The sequence below is a fragment of the Danio aesculapii genome, chromosome 8, assembly GCF_903798145.1.
Source record: "Danio aesculapii chromosome 8, fDanAes4.1, whole genome shotgun sequence".
In the NCBI taxonomy this organism is placed as follows: domain Eukaryota; kingdom Metazoa; phylum Chordata; class Actinopteri; order Cypriniformes; family Danionidae; genus Danio; species Danio aesculapii.
This window is the reverse complement of record NC_079442.1, coordinates 50,513,063-50,537,177: the sequence shown is the minus strand read 5'-3', so window position 1 is coordinate 50,537,177 and position 24,115 is coordinate 50,513,063. Positions and strand designations below refer to the sequence as shown.

The following is a 24,115-nucleotide window of genomic DNA, read 5'->3' as shown; positions in this document are numbered from 1 at the left end:
TCTTTAAAATGGCGGCCGCGTGAAATAAGTGTATGAACATTCTAAGAGCTCATTCACACTGAATGAGTCTCTGATTTTAAAAATGCTCCTTGAAACGCACAACACGTATAGGTTATATAAAAAACTTATAATTATGGACTTATTAGAAACAGGAAAATAATATGTTAAGCACTTCAAGATACATCAGGATATGTGGACAAAACTACAATAAGTGCCTCCTCTGTCATGATATAATAGTAAATAAAACCATTGTCATGCCAACTTTCTACTATAAACAGAAACTTGCAATGCCTGCCATGCCTTCAAGCTCTTCTGATTGGTCCACTGCTTTTTGACCTGACGAGCGGTGCTGCGTGTGAGACGAAACTGAATTTGATTAACTGCACAGCCCTACTCTGCAAAGAACTAAAGTTTTTTTAATAATCAAACGTCTCCGTGTCGCGCGACACGACGAATCGATTATGAAATTCGTTGCCAACGCTTTAAGTGATCGATTTTAATCTATTCGTTGTTGCAGCCCTAAATCCAATATTTGTGATAAACAATTTAGATTTTTCAATAGGTAATTACAATTTCTGATAATTTGTCCAAATTAAGTAGTCTAATTCTGATGTGATTGGGGAATAAAGAAAATAAGATTTGTTAGATGACTTGTTAATCTGAAATTGAAAGTTAGAGGCCGCCACTGCACTTTAATCCCATGCAAACAAAGATGCTACATTAGCATAAGCAGCTATTAACCTAAATTAGACTGTAGATTAGATTTAGCATTTTCTTTCAATACTTCACAAACCATAAGGAGCTCTGTGTATCATGTACATGGATTTATTCTTTTCCCACAGGGCAGGGTTTGGCTGGACGATATGACCTAGAAATCAAAACCTTGATTTACCAGGGGTGATTTTAGGATTTTCATTTTAGGGGGGTTAAGTAAATAAAAAAAATAAATAAATTAGTACGGTCAATTGATTAAAAAATATTTACTAATTAAATCACCCTTTTTTTAAATTAATCGGGATTAATCACATTTGAAAGACTGAAACTTGTAATTTTGGCTATTCAAAATGTAAAATTGATGTAAACGCAAGACAAAAACTATTTAAATTCAAAATATAATTGTTTATTAGAATTTTTGTTCAACTTGTAACACAGATTTCTTCATGTAAACAACACACCCACAATAAACCATCAAGATCGAGGTCTGACAGCCATATTTATTACAGAAATTAAAACAGGCATGTTAATGTCATTTGAATTTCAAAACAATCAATGCCAATAAAGAAAAAACTGATTTCCATGTTGGATTCTAAGTGGACTGCAAAAAAATATCAAAATACAGGCATTGCAGATATGGAAAATTATAATAACAATAAAGTATTGAGTAAACAATTGCACTCATTGTAAAGTTGTATTGCTGTGAGTTGAGAACATTAATTATTAAGTAGAAACAATTTTGCTTGGACCTCCTTTACATTCAGCCAGTTCAGACTGTTGACATTATAGGAGGACATTAGCCGCATTTCCACTATCGGGCCAGTGCGAGCCAGGGCTTTAATCGGGCCAGGCCGGGCCAATAGAGCGGGAGGTTGAGAAATGAGGCCGAAATCATGTCGCGTTTCCACTGTCGGGCTAGTTGCTCGCAGCGCGTCACGCAAACACCGCCCCCAGAACGTCCCCCGAATCAAACGTCACACAACCCGCCCACTTCAGCGGGAACAAAAAAACTCAAATTATAACCACAAACACAACCTGGCATCACTACGAGAGCTGGAAGATGGAGAACACCGAAGCGATGACAAATGTAAGGGAAGAAAGCATCTTGTCTCCTCTTTACCTGACAGGAAAACTCCGCCTTTGTACATAACTCCGCCCCGAAGCCCCAGTTGGCCCTCCTTGGCCCAAGGTATTCGGCGGGCCGAAAAAGGCCAGACGCTGGCCCCAAGGAAGCCCCGCTTTGGCCCGATTACGCCCCGGAAGTGATAGTGGAAACGTGACTGGCCTTGGCTCGCTCGCTTTAGGCGCGATAGTGGAAACGCGGCTAATGTGGACCATTTTTTGAATGATGCGAGCTGAGAGTGCAACGCAATCTCACAGCAGTTTGTAAGTTTTTGATTTAGTAGCTACAGACAACGAGTTTAGGCAGGTTTGTTGCTAAGAAACCCATGCTCGCGCACGCGCGCGCACACACCGCAAGACAGCAGCTGGAGCGACTCCCTTCAGAGTCAACACACATGATCGCGTTTATCAAATTTGCTTAAACTAAGCATTCTAAAGTATGGCTGTATTTCACAAGGATTCTGACAACAACGCGAAGCAGACGCTTTTGTAAAAATTTAACAAAAGTTGCGTAAGGAGGAAACACGTCAAACTTAATAAAACATTATAGGGCTCATGCTGAAAGGCAGAGGAATGTGCTGTCTTAGAAAGTGCCAGATGAAGTCGCGAGCTGTCAGAGTACATTTACATGGACACCAATACTCCGATTTTAATATGATTAAGATAATACTCTTATTAAAAGTCTACAATGTAAACAGCGATTTTTGATTACCTTAAATAACCACCGAGTCATGAAATGCGGAGGTTTTTCTTTCCGTTTGGCATGCAGTATCAAATTCCATTAAAACAAAAGTTAAAAATGAAACATCCGAAATTGCACGAAACTCTGGAGGAAACACTGGAGCCTGGTAATGCGACCTTAATTATTTTATACTGAAACTTGCCTTCAAAAAGTGCTTTCTTGGTCTTGGACCAAAACAGGAAATAAAAAAAAAAAAAAAAAAAAAAGTACTTTTTTTTTTTTTTTTACGCGTTAAATATTTCAAATTAAATCGCATGCGTTAATGCACTAATTTTGACAGCACTAATATATATATATATATATATATATAAATAAATAAAAAATATATTATATAAAATTATATATAATATTACTCATATATTATTAATATTACATTTATAAGGAGTAATTTAATAGCAATACACTTAAAAATGTTTGTTCAATATGGGTTATATACTAGTATTCCCCTGTATTCTGCATAGCGATTTGAGTTCTGAATAAGCCAAGTAGGCTCAACCCACCCGTTTACTGTAGTAAAAAGCACTTTCTATATACAAGGGCATATTTTGTTTCCATGTATTAAATAAAACTGCCACTTTTCTAATTGAACGACACGCATATAAATATATATTTTTAAACTTACAGGCTAATTCACATATTTCACGATCTGAATAATAATAATAATAATAATAATAATAATAATTATTATTATTTTTTTAATATTAGACAACACTTGATGTTTCTCTGTCAGTGACTCAGTGACAGTTAAAATGAGTACATTCTCTAAGTGGTCTTGTCACTGTGTTTAATCCTCTCTGTGCAAGACTTTATTATAGTTAATGCCACAAAAACTGTAAAGTGTTCAATATTGGTAGTTCATTTTGAAATAAAAATAGCGAAATATTCATTAAGGAGTTAGGCTACATTTTTTTGCTGGAGGAAACAGCTGTGCTGATGAGGTTAATGCCGAGAAAACCAGACTGCTCCTCCATGACATTTAGATACAGGTGATACAAGGTTATTTATATCAAAGAACTGCAAATGAGCAGATGTTATAACAATTTATCGATAAACACACATCGTTCCCTCGCGGTCTACGGCTGTGGTTTGCGGATCAAATGAAAGACAAGGACGGTGAATTCTGCCGCCGTTTTCATATCAAATTTAAAGGGGACTGAGGCAATAATTTAGTGTACAATTTATGAGCTAAATCGCAAAAGTTTTAGGGGGGCTGAGTAAAAATATAGGGGGACTACAGCCCCCCTAAAATAGGCCTTGCAACACCCATGTTATTTACAATTACTTTCTGGTTACTTTATTACTTTGTGTGCATTCACTTAAACTGATTTGCTGAAATGAAAATGCGGATGATACACGAGCATGGGGCTGCAGGCCTTTGAAACCGCACTGCTCCCTCCCAAAACAAACAACGACAGTTGACATTAAAGTACAGGCTTTGATTTTTAAATTGGGAGGTGCAGGGAGAACAATTAAACCAGAGTCCCACATTCATAGCAAGTTTAATATAAGCTCAGATATTAAAACTATAATTACTATAACTTAATAATATAATAAACTATAATATAATTAGATTATAAAAACTGAATAGAAAGAGTAAATAATGAGCGTTTTGGCTGCTGAAATTCTGATGACTTGACTGCTTATTCAGGTCCAGCTGACATATTGTATAATGTGACCTCAAGTACATGCGAATGTTGAGGCAGTGTTAATTATTAGTACTATGTCCCTAACAGTCAGTCAGTCAGTTTATACACTCACAGGATTTACAGGAGAACAAAAAATGGTGTTCAAGACTTAGTGTGGTCATTTCCATTTACTGAACACTTCTTCAGCTCTACAAATGAGTATCCACAATATATGGCACCTTTAATTGGATTCCCACTCTTTCATAACACATTCAAGCACTTTTCAAAAGCACCATTAAATTTCACAACACCAGCATATGTAGCACCATGAAGTTCCTTAGTATTCACTTACACTTAATATTTACATGAATGATGATGTTTTGAATGTGTCATTTAAAAAAAAAAAAATGTTCAAAAGAACTTGAAAAAAAAATTGTTCAATTCAATGCTGGAGATATTCAAATGTGGTTTCTGAAATGTTGATAAAATATGCATTATTTATCAGGTCTTGTACAAGATTTGGATTTAAATTTTTTTAATTAAGAATTTGATCTTTTTTTTCATTCTGTTTTTGGCAGCAGCACTGCACAACTATTGAAATAACACTAATTACATTTTTGCATTTAATTTAAGCACTTTCAAGAACCAGTGTTTGTTTTTAAGTACTTTCCAAGCCTTAAATATGCCTGTTGTTTGAAATTCAAGTACTTTCAGAAGCAATGGAACTCTGCTTTAAAATGTTAAACATTAATATTAACTTTAATAACAACAACAATAATAATAATAATAATAATAATGATTTTACTTTTAACTGCAATTCCAGGTTATTTATGACAATGTAAGATGAAAGCAATAATTAGCTAGCTGCTAATTTCATACAAATGTGTTGAAGTTAAAATAAACGTTTTTTAGATGGCATTTTTTAAATATTGAAATATGATTATACCAAAACAACTTTCAGATCTAGCAAATATAGAGCAAAAAAAATACAAAAATATGAAAACCAGTGGGGAAAAAAATAGCCATTGCAGCAGGATTAATAAAAGATACAAGTATATAAATAGTTCTTTTGGCAGTGATATTTTTGAATAGACTAATTGTGATCTCAGTAAAATTCAGTTCAAGCAACTATACGTTGAAAATGGTGAGGTTTACATCAGGCCTGCACAATTAATCGAAAAAAAGATCACGATCTCGATTCGACCCTACACACGATCTTAATTCAGCTTTTCTACGATTCAGCCAATTACATTTTCAAGGTCAGAAGAGAAGCAAGGCAGTCGCACAAGTCTTCTCAACAACATTGACACCTTCAAATGGCATTAAAAGTGTCACATACTGTATTTATAAGGTATAATTTACCCAAAAAAAACATTTCTGTCTTTAAAATCACACGTGAGCTGACCGCCATCTGTTCGTTTACCGCCGGGAACGCGAGCGTACACGCAAATGCAAATAAATGTTTATAGTGTCAGTATAACAACCCTAGCCTATATATAATGGAAATATAATGGTCTAATAATGTTGTCATTGACAGATGGCAAGCACATGTCTTAAAAATAATAAATCAGCTTTATAATTATGAATAGTTATATTCTGATGTCATCATTTTACTGTGAATTAACAAACAGGACATATTGAAAGTCTGTTCAAGTCCACCATAATGACTACTCAAAATTGAGCATTTTAAGCAACAGTAGACCTACACATAGGCCTAATATTATTATTGTTGTTTTACCATATGTTTGAGAATTAACAATAATAATAGGCTAATCATGTCAACCTTTATTTTACATTTACAGAATCGGGATCTTAATTTTTTTTTTTTTTTAAATTTTTTAAAAATTGTGATTTACATTTTTGCCAGAATTGTGCAGCCCTAGTTTCCATGTCAAATTGAACTTTGCAATATTATATGGCCTGACATTCAGGATTAAATATTATAAGCAAAAAAAAAATCTGTGGCAGATGTCCAGGCTTGCCTAACAAATTGTAACTTGATTAACTGGTTCAGATGTTTTGATTATATGGATGGAGCCAAACATGCCAAAAAGGATCACGTGCCTGTAATATTTACATACTGAATTATGATTGGTTTCGCAAGCACAAGCAAGTTCTTATAAGTGTGTAGACTAGCAAATACAGTTTCATTCATTCTCCCTTAGGAGAGACCCACACACAACTGTCAATACCATAAATTGTGCTGTAGGAGACACTGTTGATCTTCTCTCAGGGGCTCTTAAGAGGTAAGGATTTGTATTTTTGGAATTAATTTAGGGAATACAATTTTAATCTTAAATGACTTCTCTGAAATTCACGAAAGTTGTTATGTCAAAAGCTAAAAAATGTCATTGTTGTTTAATGTAAGAAGATCATTACCTAAGAAATATTTAAAAACATTTGACATTATTATTATTATTATTATTATTATTATTATTATTATTATTATTATTATTAATAAATTAAACTAAAAACTTAATAAAAGGACATGTGAAGGTTTGAGATTAAGAGGTTACTTTGGATTAGTTTTTTCAGTGCTAAAAGGCTAAAATGTTTCTTTTAATGATTTTCTTTAGATCACAACATGGTAACTTTAACAGGAATTTCACTACCTCGTCTGGTTGCTATAATGGTAGTGGCAGGACTTGTCTCTTTGACGATCCTCTATTGCTGGTCCTCAACTCCAAAGAACTGTCCAGCTCCACTGCCTAACCCGAAGCAACAAGAAAGTTACGCTGCCAAGAAAAGTAACTCTCTAACTGGTACAGCAGAAGACAAACCGATCCTTCTGTTGTGGTTCTGGCCGGAAAATTACTTCTTTGATTTCAGTGACTGCAAAACCATTTTCAACATTGACGGTTGTCATTTGACAGATAATCGATCACTCTATGACACATCAGATGGCGTCCTCATTTTTCACAAAGCCATCAGCTGGGATCTGACCAACCTTCCTCCATCGCCTCGCCCTCGGTTCCAGAGGTGGATCTGGTTTCATGTAGAATCACCAACCAACACCAGGAAGATTCCCGGTCTGGAAAACCTGTTCAATCTCACTCTCAGCTACAGACATGACGCTGATATTCTTGTACGGTGGCGTTTGAGAACCAGGAAGAAACCAGAGGAGGATTTCGTCATTCCCAAAAAGGACAAACTGGTTTGTTGGATTGTGAGTAACAATGCTGCATCAACTGGAGTGGGCACAAGGAACAAGTTTTACGAAGAGTTCAGCAAACACATCCAAGTCACTATGTTTGGAAAGGCTTATGCTAATTTTTTGGATTTTAAGGAGTACTATCCTACCCTCTCTAGCTGCAAATTTTACCTTTCCCTTGAGAACTCCATCCACAAAGACTACTTCACAGAGAAGATCAATGGTCCTCTTGCTGCAGGAACTGTTCCTGTGGTTTTGGGTCCTCCAAGAAAGAACTATGAAAACTTTGTTCCTGGAGATGCCTTTATTCATGTGGAAGACTTCACAGATCCTAAGTCACTGGCAGAATATCTGCTTCAGCTGGATAAAGATGACGTTGCATATCGCAGGTACTTTGACTGGAGGAAACATCTCACTGCAACTCCTCATTTAATACAGCAGACCCAAGAGTTCATTCTGCCTATATGCACTGCCTGTGATTATATAGCACGACACAGGGAATATAAAGAAGCTCATGATCTCTATGACTGGTATTTTAACTGATATAAACAACACCAGATTTTCAAATTGTGAACATTTTGGAGGGATTTTGATAAATCACTGCAAATGGATAAACTTGATAAACAAGTGTGTGTTATTGTTCTACAGTGAGTGTGAAGTAAAACTCGAGATCTATTAACCAAATGAATCTAAATCATTAGCAGGTCAATAACGGCATGATCCCAAATGTCAGTCTTTTGCCTTTTTTCATTGGAAATAAATGTTGTAAACAAACCATTTTACCACAAATTTACAAATTCTGGTTCATTCAACATTCTGCATAGTTACTTTATAGTTTGTATAACATGTTTTTGGTTTAGCTTAAAAAGTACATTTTTGCTAAAATTGAGCAATAATGAATGCTATAATGAGTCACAATGAGTAGGTTTGGTGTTGGGTGCGGTGTGCTAATCCTCAAACTTTCTGTCGTTGTATTTAGACAGACATATGCAGAAACATTGTTTCCTTAAAACACACTTCCGGGTGTGCCCTAAAACAGTAGAGAACATTAACAGCTCATGTTTCCAGTAGACCTGCAACAGATTGAAGGATGTAGGTTTGGTTTGTATATCGGGGGTTGAAGTTGGGGTGCATTTAATTTCAAAACTACATTTAAAACTATGTTTAGATCGTCAATAGAAAATGAGGAAGTGTTGTATTAGTGCAAAGCATTCATCTCTATAGGCTTTTCTATCATATATACAATAATTCGCAATAACTTTTAAGTTTCAGAAAGTTAATTTGTAGTGCTCACACTACAAATTAGGGCTGCACGATATTGGAAAAATATAACATTGCGATATTTTGTTAGTCTGCGGTATATACTAGGGACGTTAGGGATCACGGTTGATGCAGGATTCATGGATCCCAACCCACGATTTGGAACATACGAGACCCACGGATTAATACTTTTTTACTCGTAGATTAATCCTAAATTTGTAGTGATCACAGAGAGATCACCTCTCGCGTCATTCAAACCACATGTATGAAAGCGGCTTTCCTGTAAAATATAATGATGACAGCAGTCATGGTAGGATACTCGGGATGTGGTGGGTTTCATTAAAGGTCTTTTCTGTCACTACAAGTTTATGGTAAAACAACAACAACAGCAGTAATAATAATGATAATAATAATAATAATAATAATGATATTAGGCCAATGTGTAGGTCTACTGTTGGTTAAAATGCTACATTTTGTATAGGCATAGAAAGGTGGATTTGAACACTTTAAATTTGTCCTGGTTGTTAAATTCCCAGTAAAATAATAACATCAGATAACAACTATTCATAATTCTAAAGATGAGATATGTTTAAGACATATGCTTGTCATATGTCATTGACAGCATTATTAGACCTTTTTTCCCACTGGTAAAATCAGACATTTGTCATTACCAGATTCCCTCTGGCATTATATAGATTAGAGTTGTTATACTGACCCAGTAAACATTTATTTTCATACGAACACTTTGTGTTCGCTATGAAAGAAAAAAAACAATCAAATGCTTGCCATAATCACAACTCTAAAATCTATCGATCTGTGCAAAAGACTGAACATTATTTACAACTTTATTACCTGCTATTCACAGCCTATGCAGGTTCCGTTCACTGAAGTAGACAAGACGGGCAGGCGCGGGCACGCATCCTCTCTAAAGTAAACAGTGCGCCAGCTCACATATGATTTCGTGGCCACAAATACATCATTTTTTTTGGACAGAAATTACATTTTTGGGTGAATTATACCTTATAAATACAGTATGTGACACTTAACACCATTTGGAGGTGTCCATTTTGCTGGGCAGCGTAGGTAAACAAAGACTTGTGTGACCGCCTTTTCTCTCTTGACCTTGAAAATATAAATAGCTGAATCATAAAAAAGCTGAATAAAGATCGTGTGTGGGATCAAATCGAGATCGCGATCTTTTTTAATTAATCGTGCAGTCCTAATGGGGATTTGAATATGCTTATTAATCCTTCGAATTGCTAAATTCAAATTGTGTTTGAAAAACGCAAAAATCAAGAAAGAGATTAAGTTTTTAGTCTTTTGACGTTTTAAAGTTACAAAAAGTTAAACACAGAAATACTGGGAGAAAACAAATGATGTTTATGGTAAAGATTAAAATCAACATCATTTGCATTCAGTGATGCTCAAAAATGAAAGTTGTAGGCAGCAATTACATTATTTAACCAAAAGGAGGCAACAATCAGCCATAAAAAAATATAGAATAATTCTTCAAAAATGATCATCTAGCAATGAAACAAAGTTTTATGAATGTATAACTGAATCATTTATTAAAAATGAGACTAAAAACAAACATGGGTTGTACAAATTAAAATGTTAGATTCATACGTTTAGCCTTATCAGCAACAGTATTAGTAACAGTTAATTTTTCACAGAACTGAATATTTTACTATTTATTTTAATTGAGCTGATTATTTCGTCATTGTAATTTTATTGAATGTTATGATGTTCTATTTGTTAAAAGCAAAAGTTTCTTGCATTACTGTTTTTATAATAAATGGAAAGCAAATTACATGTCACCACTTTTTGGCTGATGCGAAAAACTGTCCAATCCGTGACAAAAAAAAAAAAAGTCATCCGAACCGTGACTAAAAAAATTAATAAATAAATTTTAAAAATAATAAAAAGTCATCCGAACCGTGAGATTTGTGATCCGTTACACCACTAGTATATACAGTATTGCGGTATGAATACCATTTCACCAGATGACTTAAAGAGCTCAGAAAGAAAGAATATAATTTTAGATTGATTGGGATGATTCTGTAAGGGAATGCATCTGCAGAACATCTAATAAACAAATCAAAATCATATATAAATACAATAAAGGAAAGTTACAACTGAAATCATTTTCAGAGTCTAACAGTATTCAGATACAGTAATTAAAAAATAAAAAATCAATAAAATTAATTGTTATTAAAAAAAAGTTACTAATGGTACAATTTCTTATATTTGAATGTTTTTAAAATCCTTATAGTCACATCAATGCTGAAACTATATATTATGCAACCCTACCACAAATTATGTATGGAAATGTTTTCTTGTGGCATCTGATTGATCACCTGTGCCTTGGTTGGAAAGTCCCACCCAACACACACACAGCCAAAATCCAAATCCAGAATTTAGCCTTTACATGTGCGCGTTTGTCCCATTTTTGACTGCTATGCCATCATAAATTGTGAAAATTACCAAACACAAACAAGCGGCCAAATTTTGACTGAGGAAAGTTGAATGAGATCTGACGGACAGTTTTCTTTTTTTAATTTGCCTATAGGCTACACTTTTTCGTTTAAAACAAGTTACAACTTTTACCAGATTCCTCTTTTTTTAATGATGGATAAATAAATTTGTATTTAAAGTCATTATTCAGATTTCTTTATTGATTTTTTTTTATTATTTAAAATGCTTATCTCATAACATTTATAAGACTGTAATAATTTACAGTTTAAATGCAAATTAGTCGATAAATACTATATGATAAAATGGTATGGTAAGCACTTTGACAAAAACTGTAGTACATCAAAAAGTGTGGTTATAATCACCATCCAACAAGCTAATCCAGCAAAATTTTGCACTTAAAATGTCACTAAAATGCAGTATTTAGACTCACATGAAGGCAAAAAAAAAACTCAGAAAAAAAATAAATAAAAAATTACCACAAAATATTTGGTGTTAACCCTTGTGCACTGTTTAAATGTGCTACCCTTTTGTTAGGTTAGGGATGAAAACATTCACTGAATTAAACTGCTGTAAAATGCATCAGGTAAATATTTTTTCTAAATTGTTTGCATAAATCTGTTAATCAACCTCAGTCCTGATCAAAATTACTAAAGTTAACTAAATGCCAAGTTCACAAATGAGGTCACTGATTTGGTGAAAAAAACAACACACAAATTACACATTTTCAATATATAAAGTAATTGTGGACTGGATTTTTTAACCTTTTATCACAGTTGTGGACATGTGAACGATTAGTAACAACATTGGCTTTGATGAATTGTTAGATTTTTATTTGTTCTTGCTAATTTAATGTTGGTAACTGTTTTGCCACATTGACTTCTATTATAAGCACATTTGATGGTGCATAAACACAGTGTTTGTTTTCATTTACTCCATGTAGTTCTGAGAGCTGAAAATATTTTGATTTTCTCAGACACATCAAGGTAAGTGCGCAAAAGGTCATTCCCAGACACTGAAACACAGACACACTTTAATTTGCTGTTATAGTTCATATAAAATCCAGAAACTAAGCTTTTTTTGCACATGCCTATCAAAATGGTTAATGGTGCCAACTGATGATCAACAGTAAAAATTGCAAATTTGACCTCTTCCCAACAGGGAAAACTACCAACAATCAAAAATGCATGATTATAAGGTGGCATGATTTCGCAAATGTGATTATAATGGAGGTCAATGGGGCAAAAACAGCAACCAACAGTAAATTAGGGGGGGGGGATGAAAATCAATCAAAACAATGCTTCAAAGGCAATGTTGTTTCACATGTATAAAGCTGCGGTCACACTAGAGTTTGTGTGTGCGAAATTCTGTCGTACGGCGCTGCGAAAAGGGGCGGGATTAAACAAGATGATTAGACATTAAAAAAGCGAGCGATTTGCTCCATGTTTTAAATTTCTGTCCAGAGAGGTCATGTTTTGATCCTTAATTGGTCTCACGCAGTCAAGTGATGCGATTTCGCAGGTCAGAGAGTTCACCAAGCTTGAACTTTGCACCGCAGCGAACTGCGAAACTTGACGCATGACCCTGCGTTTCCTGTCTGACGCATTCGCATGCGTATGAATGGAAGTCTATGGGAGGAAAAGCCCAGTGTGACTGCAGCTTAAGACTTCAAGGTTAAAAAAATCCAGTCTACAATTACTTTTATATAGATTGAAAATACGTTATTTTATGTTTTTTTTCACCAAATCAGTGACATCACTTATGAATTTGGCAAATAAAGCGTTAAAATGCAGTAATTTCCAAAACAGTTTAGTAGTTTTGATCAGGCTGATTAACATATTTATCCAAACAGAATAGAAAAAAAAAAATCTCTAATGCATTTTTACAGTAGTTTAATGCAGTTTTAAATTTTTTCATCCCTAACATAACTAAAGGGTAGTGAATTTGCTAATAATGAGTGTATAGTGGAGGTTTTTTTTTTAAACATTAAAAGCATTTTCTCAAAATATGTGTCAAAATAAGATGTCACCAAAAATCATTCTGTTAGCTGAAACTGAAAAAGTTATGGCCAAATTAAGACTCAAAAATCACCCTAGAGTGGATGAAAACATCCACAACAGCAATCAAGGGTTGACGTGTGATTACTAAATAGTTTAAACTCAACATTTAAATCTGGTTGAAACCATCAGGTAACCGTCAATAATTTCAATCTCAAAAGGTGTTATTCATGTGCCGTTATACTTAACGTTAAACTACACGAAAAGACAACTAAAAGAGTGTTTGGTTTAATTTAATTAGCCTGACCCCATTTACACTAGGTAAAATAAACCGGTCTAATCCAATCGCTTTTAGCTACACTTACAAAAACAGTTAGCATTAACCTAATAATGAGAAATCACACGGCGTCGTTTAAGTTGTTACAGTTTCACACAATAAACAACATGATTTAATGAATGGAGGGCCCCATTCCATCTAGCATCTACTCACCTCTTTAGAAGATCTTCCTAATCGCAGATTTAGCCACGAATTATCATGTAATCCATCATAAATTCCCAATTCTTCAGTTATTTCGACCAAACACCGACGAAACTTTCTTATCCGCAGGTGTTGCAATCAGGCGTGACGCCCGAAGTAACGGTAAGCTGATTGGTTAAGGTGATTCCTTCTTCTTCTTCTTGTGTGTTGTTTGGCGGTTGGCAACCAGCTTTTTGGAGCATTAGGTGATTCCTGCTTGCAGTGTACTTGTTTTGATTGGTTATGGATGGCGCCAAAATATAATTTATTCTCCGTTCTCAGTTTATTTGTTGCATTGTATATTACTATATTTATTAATTTACTTAGGAATTATTTGAACTACAAATCTTGAATCAAATCAGCAAAAAGATTCATTGTTTCGTATGTTCTTTCCGGAATGAATCAATGACTCTTTTGAGCCGATTCCTTTTTTTCGTGAATCAAAACAAACATCGCGATCTCTGCAGTTGGTCGTAGCTCGCTTAAAGGATCAAAAGTGATTTGATGAACAACCGTGGTAATCTCAGGCTAATTTAGTTCTTCTCTCTGGTTTAATTGAATATTTCTGAGTTTGCGTATTTATTATGAAGATGAATCCTTTGACTTGAACCACGGCTGCAGCAGGTGATCAGCGAGTTTAGCCGATTAGCCGAGCGCAAGCTGGGCGGAGCTGCGAAAGAGGCTGTCAGGCCGGACACCACGGGGATGGTATTTTGCTGCATGATGACAAATCACATGGCGAGATCAATGGTATATTTATTTATTTATTTATTAATCCAAACACATTAATCCAAAAGGATTGAAAAAAAAAAAGGACAAAAATTCCCAAAATAAGTGAGCTACACTTTCAGTGGAAATTCAGTGAATAAATTAATTCGCTCATAAAATGTACACTAAATTATCGTCTCAAACCCCTTTAAATTTGATATAATACAGCGGAAGAATTCGGCTCCTCCCCGTCTTTTGTTTTTCATTTGATCAGCAAACCACAGCAGTGCAGAGTGAGAGAACAAGTTGTGTGTTTATTGATAGATTGTTATAATATCTGCTTATTTGCAGTTCTTCGCTATAGATACACTTGTATCACTTGTACCCTAATGTCAGGGAGGAGCAATTTGGTTTCCCTTTCACTGTTTCATCGGTGCTCACCTCATATTCACAGCTGTTTCCTTAAAGAGCCCCTATTATACATGAAATAGGGTCATATTTAGGTTGTAAGGGTCTCCAAAAACAGTCTAATATGCATGCAAGGTCAAACAACACTTTGATGGTCTTATAATCTGCATTTATTTTTACCTAATTATCCCAGCGACTCCCATATGAATCGTTCAGCGATTCATTTGTTCCCAAACCTCTCCTCAGCGCGAAGCTAATCTGCGCTGATTGGACCGATGACAGGCTGCTGCGATTGGTCGACACGGACAGGCTTCAGCGCGAGGCAGAGTGAAATGCCCAGCTGCTAATCAACAATATAAAAGTAGTCACAGTGCACACACGCTTTATAGTGGATTTTGGCTGCCAGTGGATGAATGTAAATACAGACGATGGACTAGAAACTACTGACGACTAACTATTTTATTGAGCAAAAAGTCCAAGAACTGGCGAGGTGATCTCCTAGCCCGCCGCAGTCTACTTGCTCTTTTCACACTCACACACACGCACGCACACACACACACAGGGCCGGCGCGTCCATAGAGGAGACCTAGAGCGGCAGAATAGAGAGGGGGCGGCGCTCAGTTATATCACCAACCCCTACCCCCCCTTTTCTTTTTTCGCATGTTTTTTCGCTTGTAGTTTCCAGAAGCACTCGATCTGCTCAAGGCTGGGCTATATTGCTGAGCTTTCATCTTTGATTAGACTGTCAATAAAATCCATCTTCACAGCGTGACTTCATTCCACCGGTGTCTCTCTGTGTGTGTGTGTGTGTGTGAGACTTTTTTTCTGTTAGTGGGCGGGGCCGCAGGTTTCAAATCTCCCGGTTTGCGCATGCAACTACTTGTGTTTCGTAGCCGCGTCATCATGAAACACCTAGTGACTCGTTATCAAGACGACTCGTTTGAAGCACTATGAGTCGACTCTTTTATAGATGAATCAATAGTTTTAAACACTGTACACTTACAGATTTAAGCCTTAGCTAGATATTTCACTTCACTTAGAGCTGTGTTACACACTACATGGAAGGGCATTTTCAAAAACCCATAATATGGGCTCTTTAAAAAAGTAGCTCTTATCGAACAGTTCGCTATTTCAGAATTAACTACCAATATAAAACACGTTTTGTGTTTAGTGTATGTGGCATTAACTGTACCATACAGTCTTGCACAGAAAGGATAAAAAAAGTGACAGAACCACTTAGTGAATGTACTCATTTTAACTGTCAGAGTCACTGACAGAGATAGAAACAACATGTGTTGTCTTGTATTTAAAAAATCATATTTATTATTGTGATTCAGATCATGAAATATGTGAATTAGCCTGTAGGTTTAAAAATATTGATTTATATTTATATTTATATTTATGAGCCGTTTAATTAGAAAAGTGGCAGTTTTATTTAATACATGGAAACTAAAAATGTACTTGAATATAGAAAGTGTTTTTACTACAGTAAACAGGTGTGTTGATCCTATTTGGCTTATTCAGAACTCAAATGACTATCTCTGTTTTTGCAGTACAGCGGAATACTGCTAGTTTAGCATACAACCCTACCATAGTAAACAATTTAACTTTTATTAATTTATTACTATTAAATTACTATATATATTACTATATATATATTATTATTATTATTTTTTTTTTACCTCAGGATCAGAGCCCCCCTAAAATGGAAATCCTAAAACTAAACAATTTAACTTTTATTAATTTATTACTATTAAATTACTATATATATTACTATATATATATATATATATATATATATATATATATATATATATATATATATATATATATATATATATTATTTATTTATTTATTTATTTATTTATTTATTTATTTATTTATTTATTTTTAATTATTATTATTATTTTTTTTTTTACCTCAGGATCAGAGCCCCCCTAAAATGTAAATCCTAAAACTAAACAATTTAACTTTTATTAATTTATTACTATATATATATATATATATATATATATATATATATATATTTATATATATATATATATATATATATATATATATATATATATATATATGTATGTATATATTATTGTTTATTTATTTATTTATTTATTTTTAATTATTATTATTATTTTTTTTTTACCTCAGGATCAGAGCCCCCCTAAAATGGAAATCCTAAAACTAAACAATTTAACTTTTATTAATTTATTACTATTAAATTACTATATATATATATATTATTATTATTATTATTATTATTATTATTATTATTTATTTATTTATTTTTAATTATTATTATTATTTTTTTACCTCAGGATTAGAGCCCCCCTAAAATGAAAGTCCTAAAATTAAACAATTTAACTTTTATTAATTTATTACTATTAAATTACTTATAAATGTAATATATTACATTTATAAGTAGTCATTTTTTTATTATTATTATTATTTTATTTTATTTACCTCAGAGTCAGAGCCCCCCTAAAATGAAAATCCTAAAATTGCCCCTGATGATGACTATTATTTTACAAGTTTGTAAGACTTATTTGAGTGAATATTTGTTTATTCACTAAAAATGTATGATTTAAATCATATATAGAGCTGTATACAGTAAAGGGTCTGTATGAAAATGTCTAAAATAAACCTATGCAAACAATCTAGCATTTTATACAAATTATTTAACAAAAAAGATGATTTGGCCTACTGCAGTAAAACATTTGAAGTCTTTTAATAAGCATAATGTATAAAAAAAATAGAGATGACATCAAAAGTTAATTGTTTATTTGGAAGTTTGTGAGACGGAAGTTAATAAACATGAAGAGCACGCGGTTGTTGTCATGCTGGGAATCCAGCCAATTGTGTAATATTGGTGTCGTCATCGCAGCTCGCTCTTTAGATGCTGCACCGGCTTATTATATTAATATACATTATACATATATACATTATATATACTTATTATACATTATTATATTAATATTACATTTTATCTTAAATTAAATAATATTTAATTGCTTCAATTTTTCATTTGTTTGACTCTCACCATATAAAATATGTTAGAAAACAACACTATACAGGTGAAGTCAGAATTATTAGACCCGCTTTGAATTTGTTTGTTTTCTTTTTTAAATATTTTCCAAATAATGTTTAACAGAGCAAGGAAATGTTCACAGTATGTCTGATAATATTTTTTCTTCTGGAGAAAGTCTTATTTGTTTCATTTCGGCTAGAATAAAAGCAGTTTTACATTTTTTAAAACCATTTTAAGGTCAATATTATTAGCCCCTTTATGCTAATTTTTTTTTCCGACTGTCTACAGAACAAACCATCGTTATACAATAACTTGCCTAATTACCCTAACCTGCCTAGTTAACCTAATTAACCTAGCTAAGCCTTGAAATGTCACTTTAAGCTGTAGAGAAGTGTCTTGAAAAAGATCTAGTCAAATATTATTTACTGTCATCATGACAAAGATAAAATAAATCAGTTATTAGAGATGAGTTATTAAAACTATTATGTTTAGAAATGTGTTGAACAAATCTCTCCGTTAAACAGAAATTGGGGAAAAAGATAAACAGGGAGGCTAATAATTCTGACTTCAACTGTATATAGTTTATAGGTATAATTTATACCTCTAGATATATATTGGGGCCCCTGGATTTCCTGGGGCCCTAAGCGACCACTTACCTGGTTTATTGGTTAAATCCACCCTGACCGTAATAACACAAAGCAGGACCACATGGATGGAAAATCAACAAACCACTAAACGAGCCACCTTGGCCTGACAGAATATACAGCATACTTCATGAATCCTACATTAAAAATTGGGATTCATTCTCACTGCCGACGTCCAGAATTAGTTTGTTTGTTTGTTTGTTTTAAGGGACCCTACTTGGCAAATTTAATGAATCAACAGTACTTTCCTCCAACATTTCATTCATTCATTCATTTTATTTTCGGCTTAGTCCTTTTATTAATCCGGGGTCGCCACAGCAGAATGAACCGCCAACTTATCCAACACATTTTTACGCAGCGGATGCCCTTCCATCTGCAACGCATCACTGGGAAACATCCACACACACACTCATTCACACATACTGTCATACACTACGGACAATTTAGCCTACCCAATTCACCTGCACCGCATGTCTTTGGACTCTGGGCCTCCAACATTTCATATTTGTTTATTCATTTTTTTAAAGTACCTCACTTGCCCCATTTTATGAATTAGGGCTGCATCAGTGGTGTAAAGTAACTACTTACAAATACTCCAATTACTGTAATTGAGTAGTTTTTTCTCAGGTATTGTAATTTCCTAAGTACTTTTAAAACTGTGTAATTTTACTTTCTCTTAAGTACCTTTTTAGTGCTGTATCTGTACTTTTACTCCTCTACTTTCCTTTAACCTGCAGTCACTACTTTATATTTCTTTCTTTCTTGTCTATCGTGATTGGCTAAAGTAGAAAAATCTGTCCAATCAAATCGCACAAAGTAAATCGCAGCATACTGAACAACTTCAAGACATGGACACTTTATAAATGCAGCAAAGTATGTATTTTGCATATATGATTTTCTATCATAACATTTCACATACAAATAATTGAATGTATTTTATAATATGAATCATTATAAATGAGGCTATATGCATTTATACTGTATATGTGATACGTTATGATGGAAAATAATGTATGCTAATACACTGAACAAAACATTATTCATTGGATTTACTTAATTGTTTTAAGGTAAGTAGTTGCAAATAATGTTTATGGGTTGTATTTAAACAAACACTTAAAAATAATTAATGTTCAACTTAATTTGTTTGTTTAAATTCACCCCATATAAATTATTTACAACCACTATACCTTAAAAATGTAGTAAATCCAACTAATATTTTTTTCAGTGATGCATTTATATGTATCTGATACTTTATGATAGTAATATACATTACAAATACATTTTCTTTACCTTTTTTCCCCTATCAAATACTGAACTTTTATTATTTTGTGTGTGCGTGCGTGTGTGTGGGAGGATTATAAGCGCCGTCTATTGGTCAGCCGCGCTGCGTGTGTCTTTCACACCTGACCGACTCTATTCTTCCGCAAAAGCCGTCCAACTTGATTTGACGTTTCATTGTGCCATGCAAACTCAAAATGATCTTAATCTGTGACGTTCATGCTTTCATTTTTGATCAGGCAGCGCAAAGTTTGAACAAGGAAGCAACAGCGAGCCTGGACTCTGAGTCGTGTCACCTGAAACAAAGCGGATGTGCCGGAGGAAAAAAGCGCTAAGATGAAGCTGTGGACGAGCAGAAGTTTATTATTGAGGGTAATTTCCGATTCATCATGACTTCACTATTGTTACACTTCCGTGTTTATAAATACATCGCATGAGCTTCTGTAGCAAGTACACGACAAAGCTGCGCATGTCAGTTTATTAAGGACTATTCCCATAAAAAAATACTACAGTAATGTATAGCAAATATTAAAGAGGTTTGATTGATCTGTTGTGGAAATTCTATAGCTGCTGTGGTAATACATAAACCATAATAAAACAATTTATACTAAGTTTTTTTACAGCCGTATACAGTTTAGAGTTGAGGGCAAAATTATTAGCCCTACTGTAAATTTTTTTTATTTATAATTTTTCACATATTTCTCAAGTGATATTTAATGGCTCACAAGAACATCTTTACAATTTTTCCTATAATATATATATATATATATAATTTTATCTGGAGAAATCTTTTATTATTGCCATTGTTAAACAATGACTTGCCTAATTACCCTAACTTTAAGCCTTTAAACACACACACACACACACACACACACACACACATATACATATATATATATATATATATATATATATATATATATATATATATTCATTCATTCATTCATTCATTCATTTTCCTTCAGCTTAGTCCCTTTATTAATCCGGGGTCGCCACAGCGGAATGAACCGCCAACTTATCCAGCACATATTTTACGCAGCGGTCGCAACCCATCTCTGGCAAACATCCATACACACTCACTCATGCTCATACACTACTGACAATTTAGCCTTCCCTGTACTGCATATATATAATTTTATTTTATTCTATTTTTTGGACCATTATCTGTAAACCCTAGAGATGGTTGTGAGTGAAAATGCCAGTAGATCAGCAGTTTCTGAAATACTCAGACCAGCCCGTCTGGCACCAACAACCATGCCACATTCAAAGTCACTTAAATCACCTTTCTTCCCCATTCTGATGCTCAGTTTGAACTGCAGCAGATCGTCTTGACCATGTCTACATGCCTAAATGCATTGAGTTGCTGCCATGTGATTGGCTGATTAGAAATTTGTGTTAACGAGCAGTATGACTGGTGTACCTAATAAAGTGGCTGGTGTGTGTATGTATATATATATATATATATATATATATATATATATATATATATATATATATATATATATATATATATATATATATATATATATATAAACTTGGTACAGTTTGTGTATAGTTTTATTATAGTTCGTGTATTACCACAGCACCTATATATATATATATATATATATATATATATATATATATATATATATATATATATATATATATATATATATATATATATATTAGGGATGCTCATAGTAACCAATTCACCATTAACCGAAAAGGTGCGTTTTTTAACCGATTAATGTTATCAGTTAAACGATTAAAAAATATTACTTTTATATTTTTTAAGTTTGGCTGCGTAAATGTGCAACACATATTTGTTAACTCGCAGGATGGTAACACATGCAACCACACGTGCCTACAGACATATTTTTCCCAAGAAGCTTAATGAAAGAAGAATATTGCTGGTCAGTTTGAATGTTTTTTTTTTTTAATTAAATATTAATTTAATATTAATCTGACCAGTTAACAGTTAAAATTTGGTTAACAAGCTGTAGTTGTCGGTTTGCTAAATTAACCGAAATGAGCATCCCTCATATATATATATATATATATATATATATATATATATATATATATATATATATATATATATATATATATATATATATATATATATATACACACATATATACATACATACATACATACATACACACACACACACACACACACACACACACACACACACACACACACACACCAGCCACTTTATTAGGTACACCAGTCATACTGCTCGTTAACACAAATTTCTAATCAGCCAATCACATGGCAGCAACTCAGTGCATTTAGGCATGTAGACATGGTCAGTTATACTACAATACACCAAAATACTACTGTAATACTTAGCCTATTACATTTTATCAGCTCACAATAATTAATAATATGCTATGCTGTAGTATTCAATTTTATGAACATTCAAAAAAAATATACTGTTTCTAATACACTTTACTACATGATGGTTTAGTATTTACTAAGGATTACTGTAGTATTTTTTTTTACTGTAGTATTATTTTTGTGGGTTTAAAGTACAATTATTAAATAAATGCTAATTGTTAATTGTCTGTAACTTGATGTTGGGTCAATTATGAAGAAATAGAACCACTGGATGAAAAAGTGATTTAAATTTAATTTTAAAAAATAAACCCAACATTGGGTTTGGCCATATTTTACTCAGTGTTGGGTTATGATAACCCAGCATTTTTAGAGGGTAATTTTAACTACCTGTTGTTTCTAATATAGAACATGCTGTACGAGGATATGTTTGTTCTTAATGTGAATCTGAAGAATCTGTTCTTCACTATAATTAACGTTTTGTATGATTGAAAGTTTCCATTGACGTTAAAGATTCTGTATCATAGAGAATGCAAAGACACTGATTGTTCTTCATGCGGGTGAGGCTGATCCTTTTCATCATTCTTTTTAGATAATGCCAAGCACAAATGGTTCCTCGCTCTGTCATCTGGGAGTAATGTTGGCACTTGTAGGTGTTGTTTTTTTGACCGTCATGTTTTCCTGGTTCTCGCTTTCAAATTGTCTGAAGCAATATTCTACCAACAGCCTGAACTTATTTTCTAATGCGGACAAACCTATCCTTCTGCTGTGGGTTTGGCCTGAAAATTACGTGTTTGAATTTAGCGACTGCAAAAAGTTTTACAATATTGATAATTGTCAGCTGACGGATGATCGATCGCTCTACAACAATTCAGACGCCGTCATAGTTTATCATAGGAACATCAGCTGGGATCTGTCCAACCTTCCTCCATCTCCTCGTCCTCCTTTCCAGAAGTGGATTTGGCTGCATTTAGAATCACCGACCAACACTAAAATAATACCCGGTCTGGAAAACCTGTTCAACCACACTCTCAGCTACAGACAAGATGCTGATATTCCAGTACGGATGAGATTGAAAACCAGGAAGAAACCAGCTGATGACTTTGTCATTCCCAAAAAGGACAAACTAGTTTGTTGGATTGTGAGTAACAATTCTCCATTAACAGGTGTCAGCGCAAGGAACAGGATTTATCGGGAATTAAGCCGATACATCCATGTACATCTTTTCGGGAAGGCATATTCAACATATCTGGATTATAAGGACTACTATCCTACCCTCTCTAGCTGCAAATTTTACCTCTCCTTTGAGAACTCCATCCACAAGGACTACATCACTGAGAAGATCAATGGTCCTCTTGCTGCAGGAACTGTTCCTGTGGTTTTGGGTCCTCCAAGAAAGAACTATGAAAACTTTATTCCTGGAGACGCCTTTATTCATGTGAATGACTTCCTAAGTGTCAGGTCTCTAGCACGATATTTGTATATGCTACATAAAAATGACATTGCATATCGCAGGTACTTTAACTGGAGGAAACGTCTCACTCCAACTCCTCATTTAATAGAGCAGACCCAAGAGTTCATTCTGCCTATATGCACTGCCTGTGATTATATAGCACGACACAGGGAATATAAAGAAGCTCATGATCTCTATGACTGGTATTTCAACTGAAGTCAATGAAAAGGTATTAGGGTATGTTTTAAAAAGAGAAACAAAATGTGTAAGTGTTTTTAAAACATCATATTTAATATAATATGTTATACATACCACATCTTTGTGGTTATTTATGAAATTTACTTGCATTTTTGAGTTGTTATGGTGTATAATTTAATCTGCAAGTCCATTTACTGTTGGGCTATTGAGGTATTTTAATATATATTTCAGTCTGTTGTTGTTGTTGTTGTTGGTTTATTCATTCATTTTCCTTCGGCTTAGTCCCTTATTTATCAGGGACTGCCACAGCGGAATAAACCGCCAACTATTCCAGCAAATGTTTTATGCAGCAGATGCCTTTCCAGATGCAACCCAGTACTGGGAAACACCCATACACATTCATTCACACACACATTCATACACTACGGCCAATTTAATTCATTCAATTCCCCTATAGCGCATGTGTTTGGACTGTGGGG

At 33.8% G+C, this 24,115-nt stretch overlaps 2 protein-coding genes across 2 annotated transcripts; both read left to right on the top strand.

The window, feature by feature from the left end:
* Window positions 1-6,342: 6,342 nt before the first annotated feature.
* Window positions 6,343-8,151, top strand: fut9b.6 (fucosyltransferase 9b, tandem duplicate 6). Its single transcript, XM_056464472.1, has 2 exons — window positions 6,343-6,449; window positions 6,780-8,151. Exon 2 carries the CDS (start codon window positions 6,788-6,790, stop codon window positions 7,895-7,897), a length of 1,110 nt encoding a protein of 369 aa, XP_056320447.1. The 5' UTR covers window positions 6,343-6,449; window positions 6,780-6,787; the 3' UTR covers window positions 7,898-8,151.
* An 11,682-nt stretch (window positions 8,152-19,833) lies between these two features.
* LOC130234189 (4-galactosyl-N-acetylglucosaminide 3-alpha-L-fucosyltransferase 9-like) lies at window positions 19,834-24,009 on the top strand. The gene is made up of 2 exons (XM_056464471.1): window positions 19,834-20,035; window positions 22,578-24,009. The coding sequence occupies exons 1-2, from the start codon at window positions 20,000-20,002 to the stop codon at window positions 23,652-23,654; spliced, it is 1,113 nt and encodes a 370-aa protein (XP_056320446.1). The 5' UTR covers window positions 19,834-19,999; the 3' UTR covers window positions 23,655-24,009.
* The last annotated feature ends 106 nt before the right edge of the window (window positions 24,010-24,115 follow it).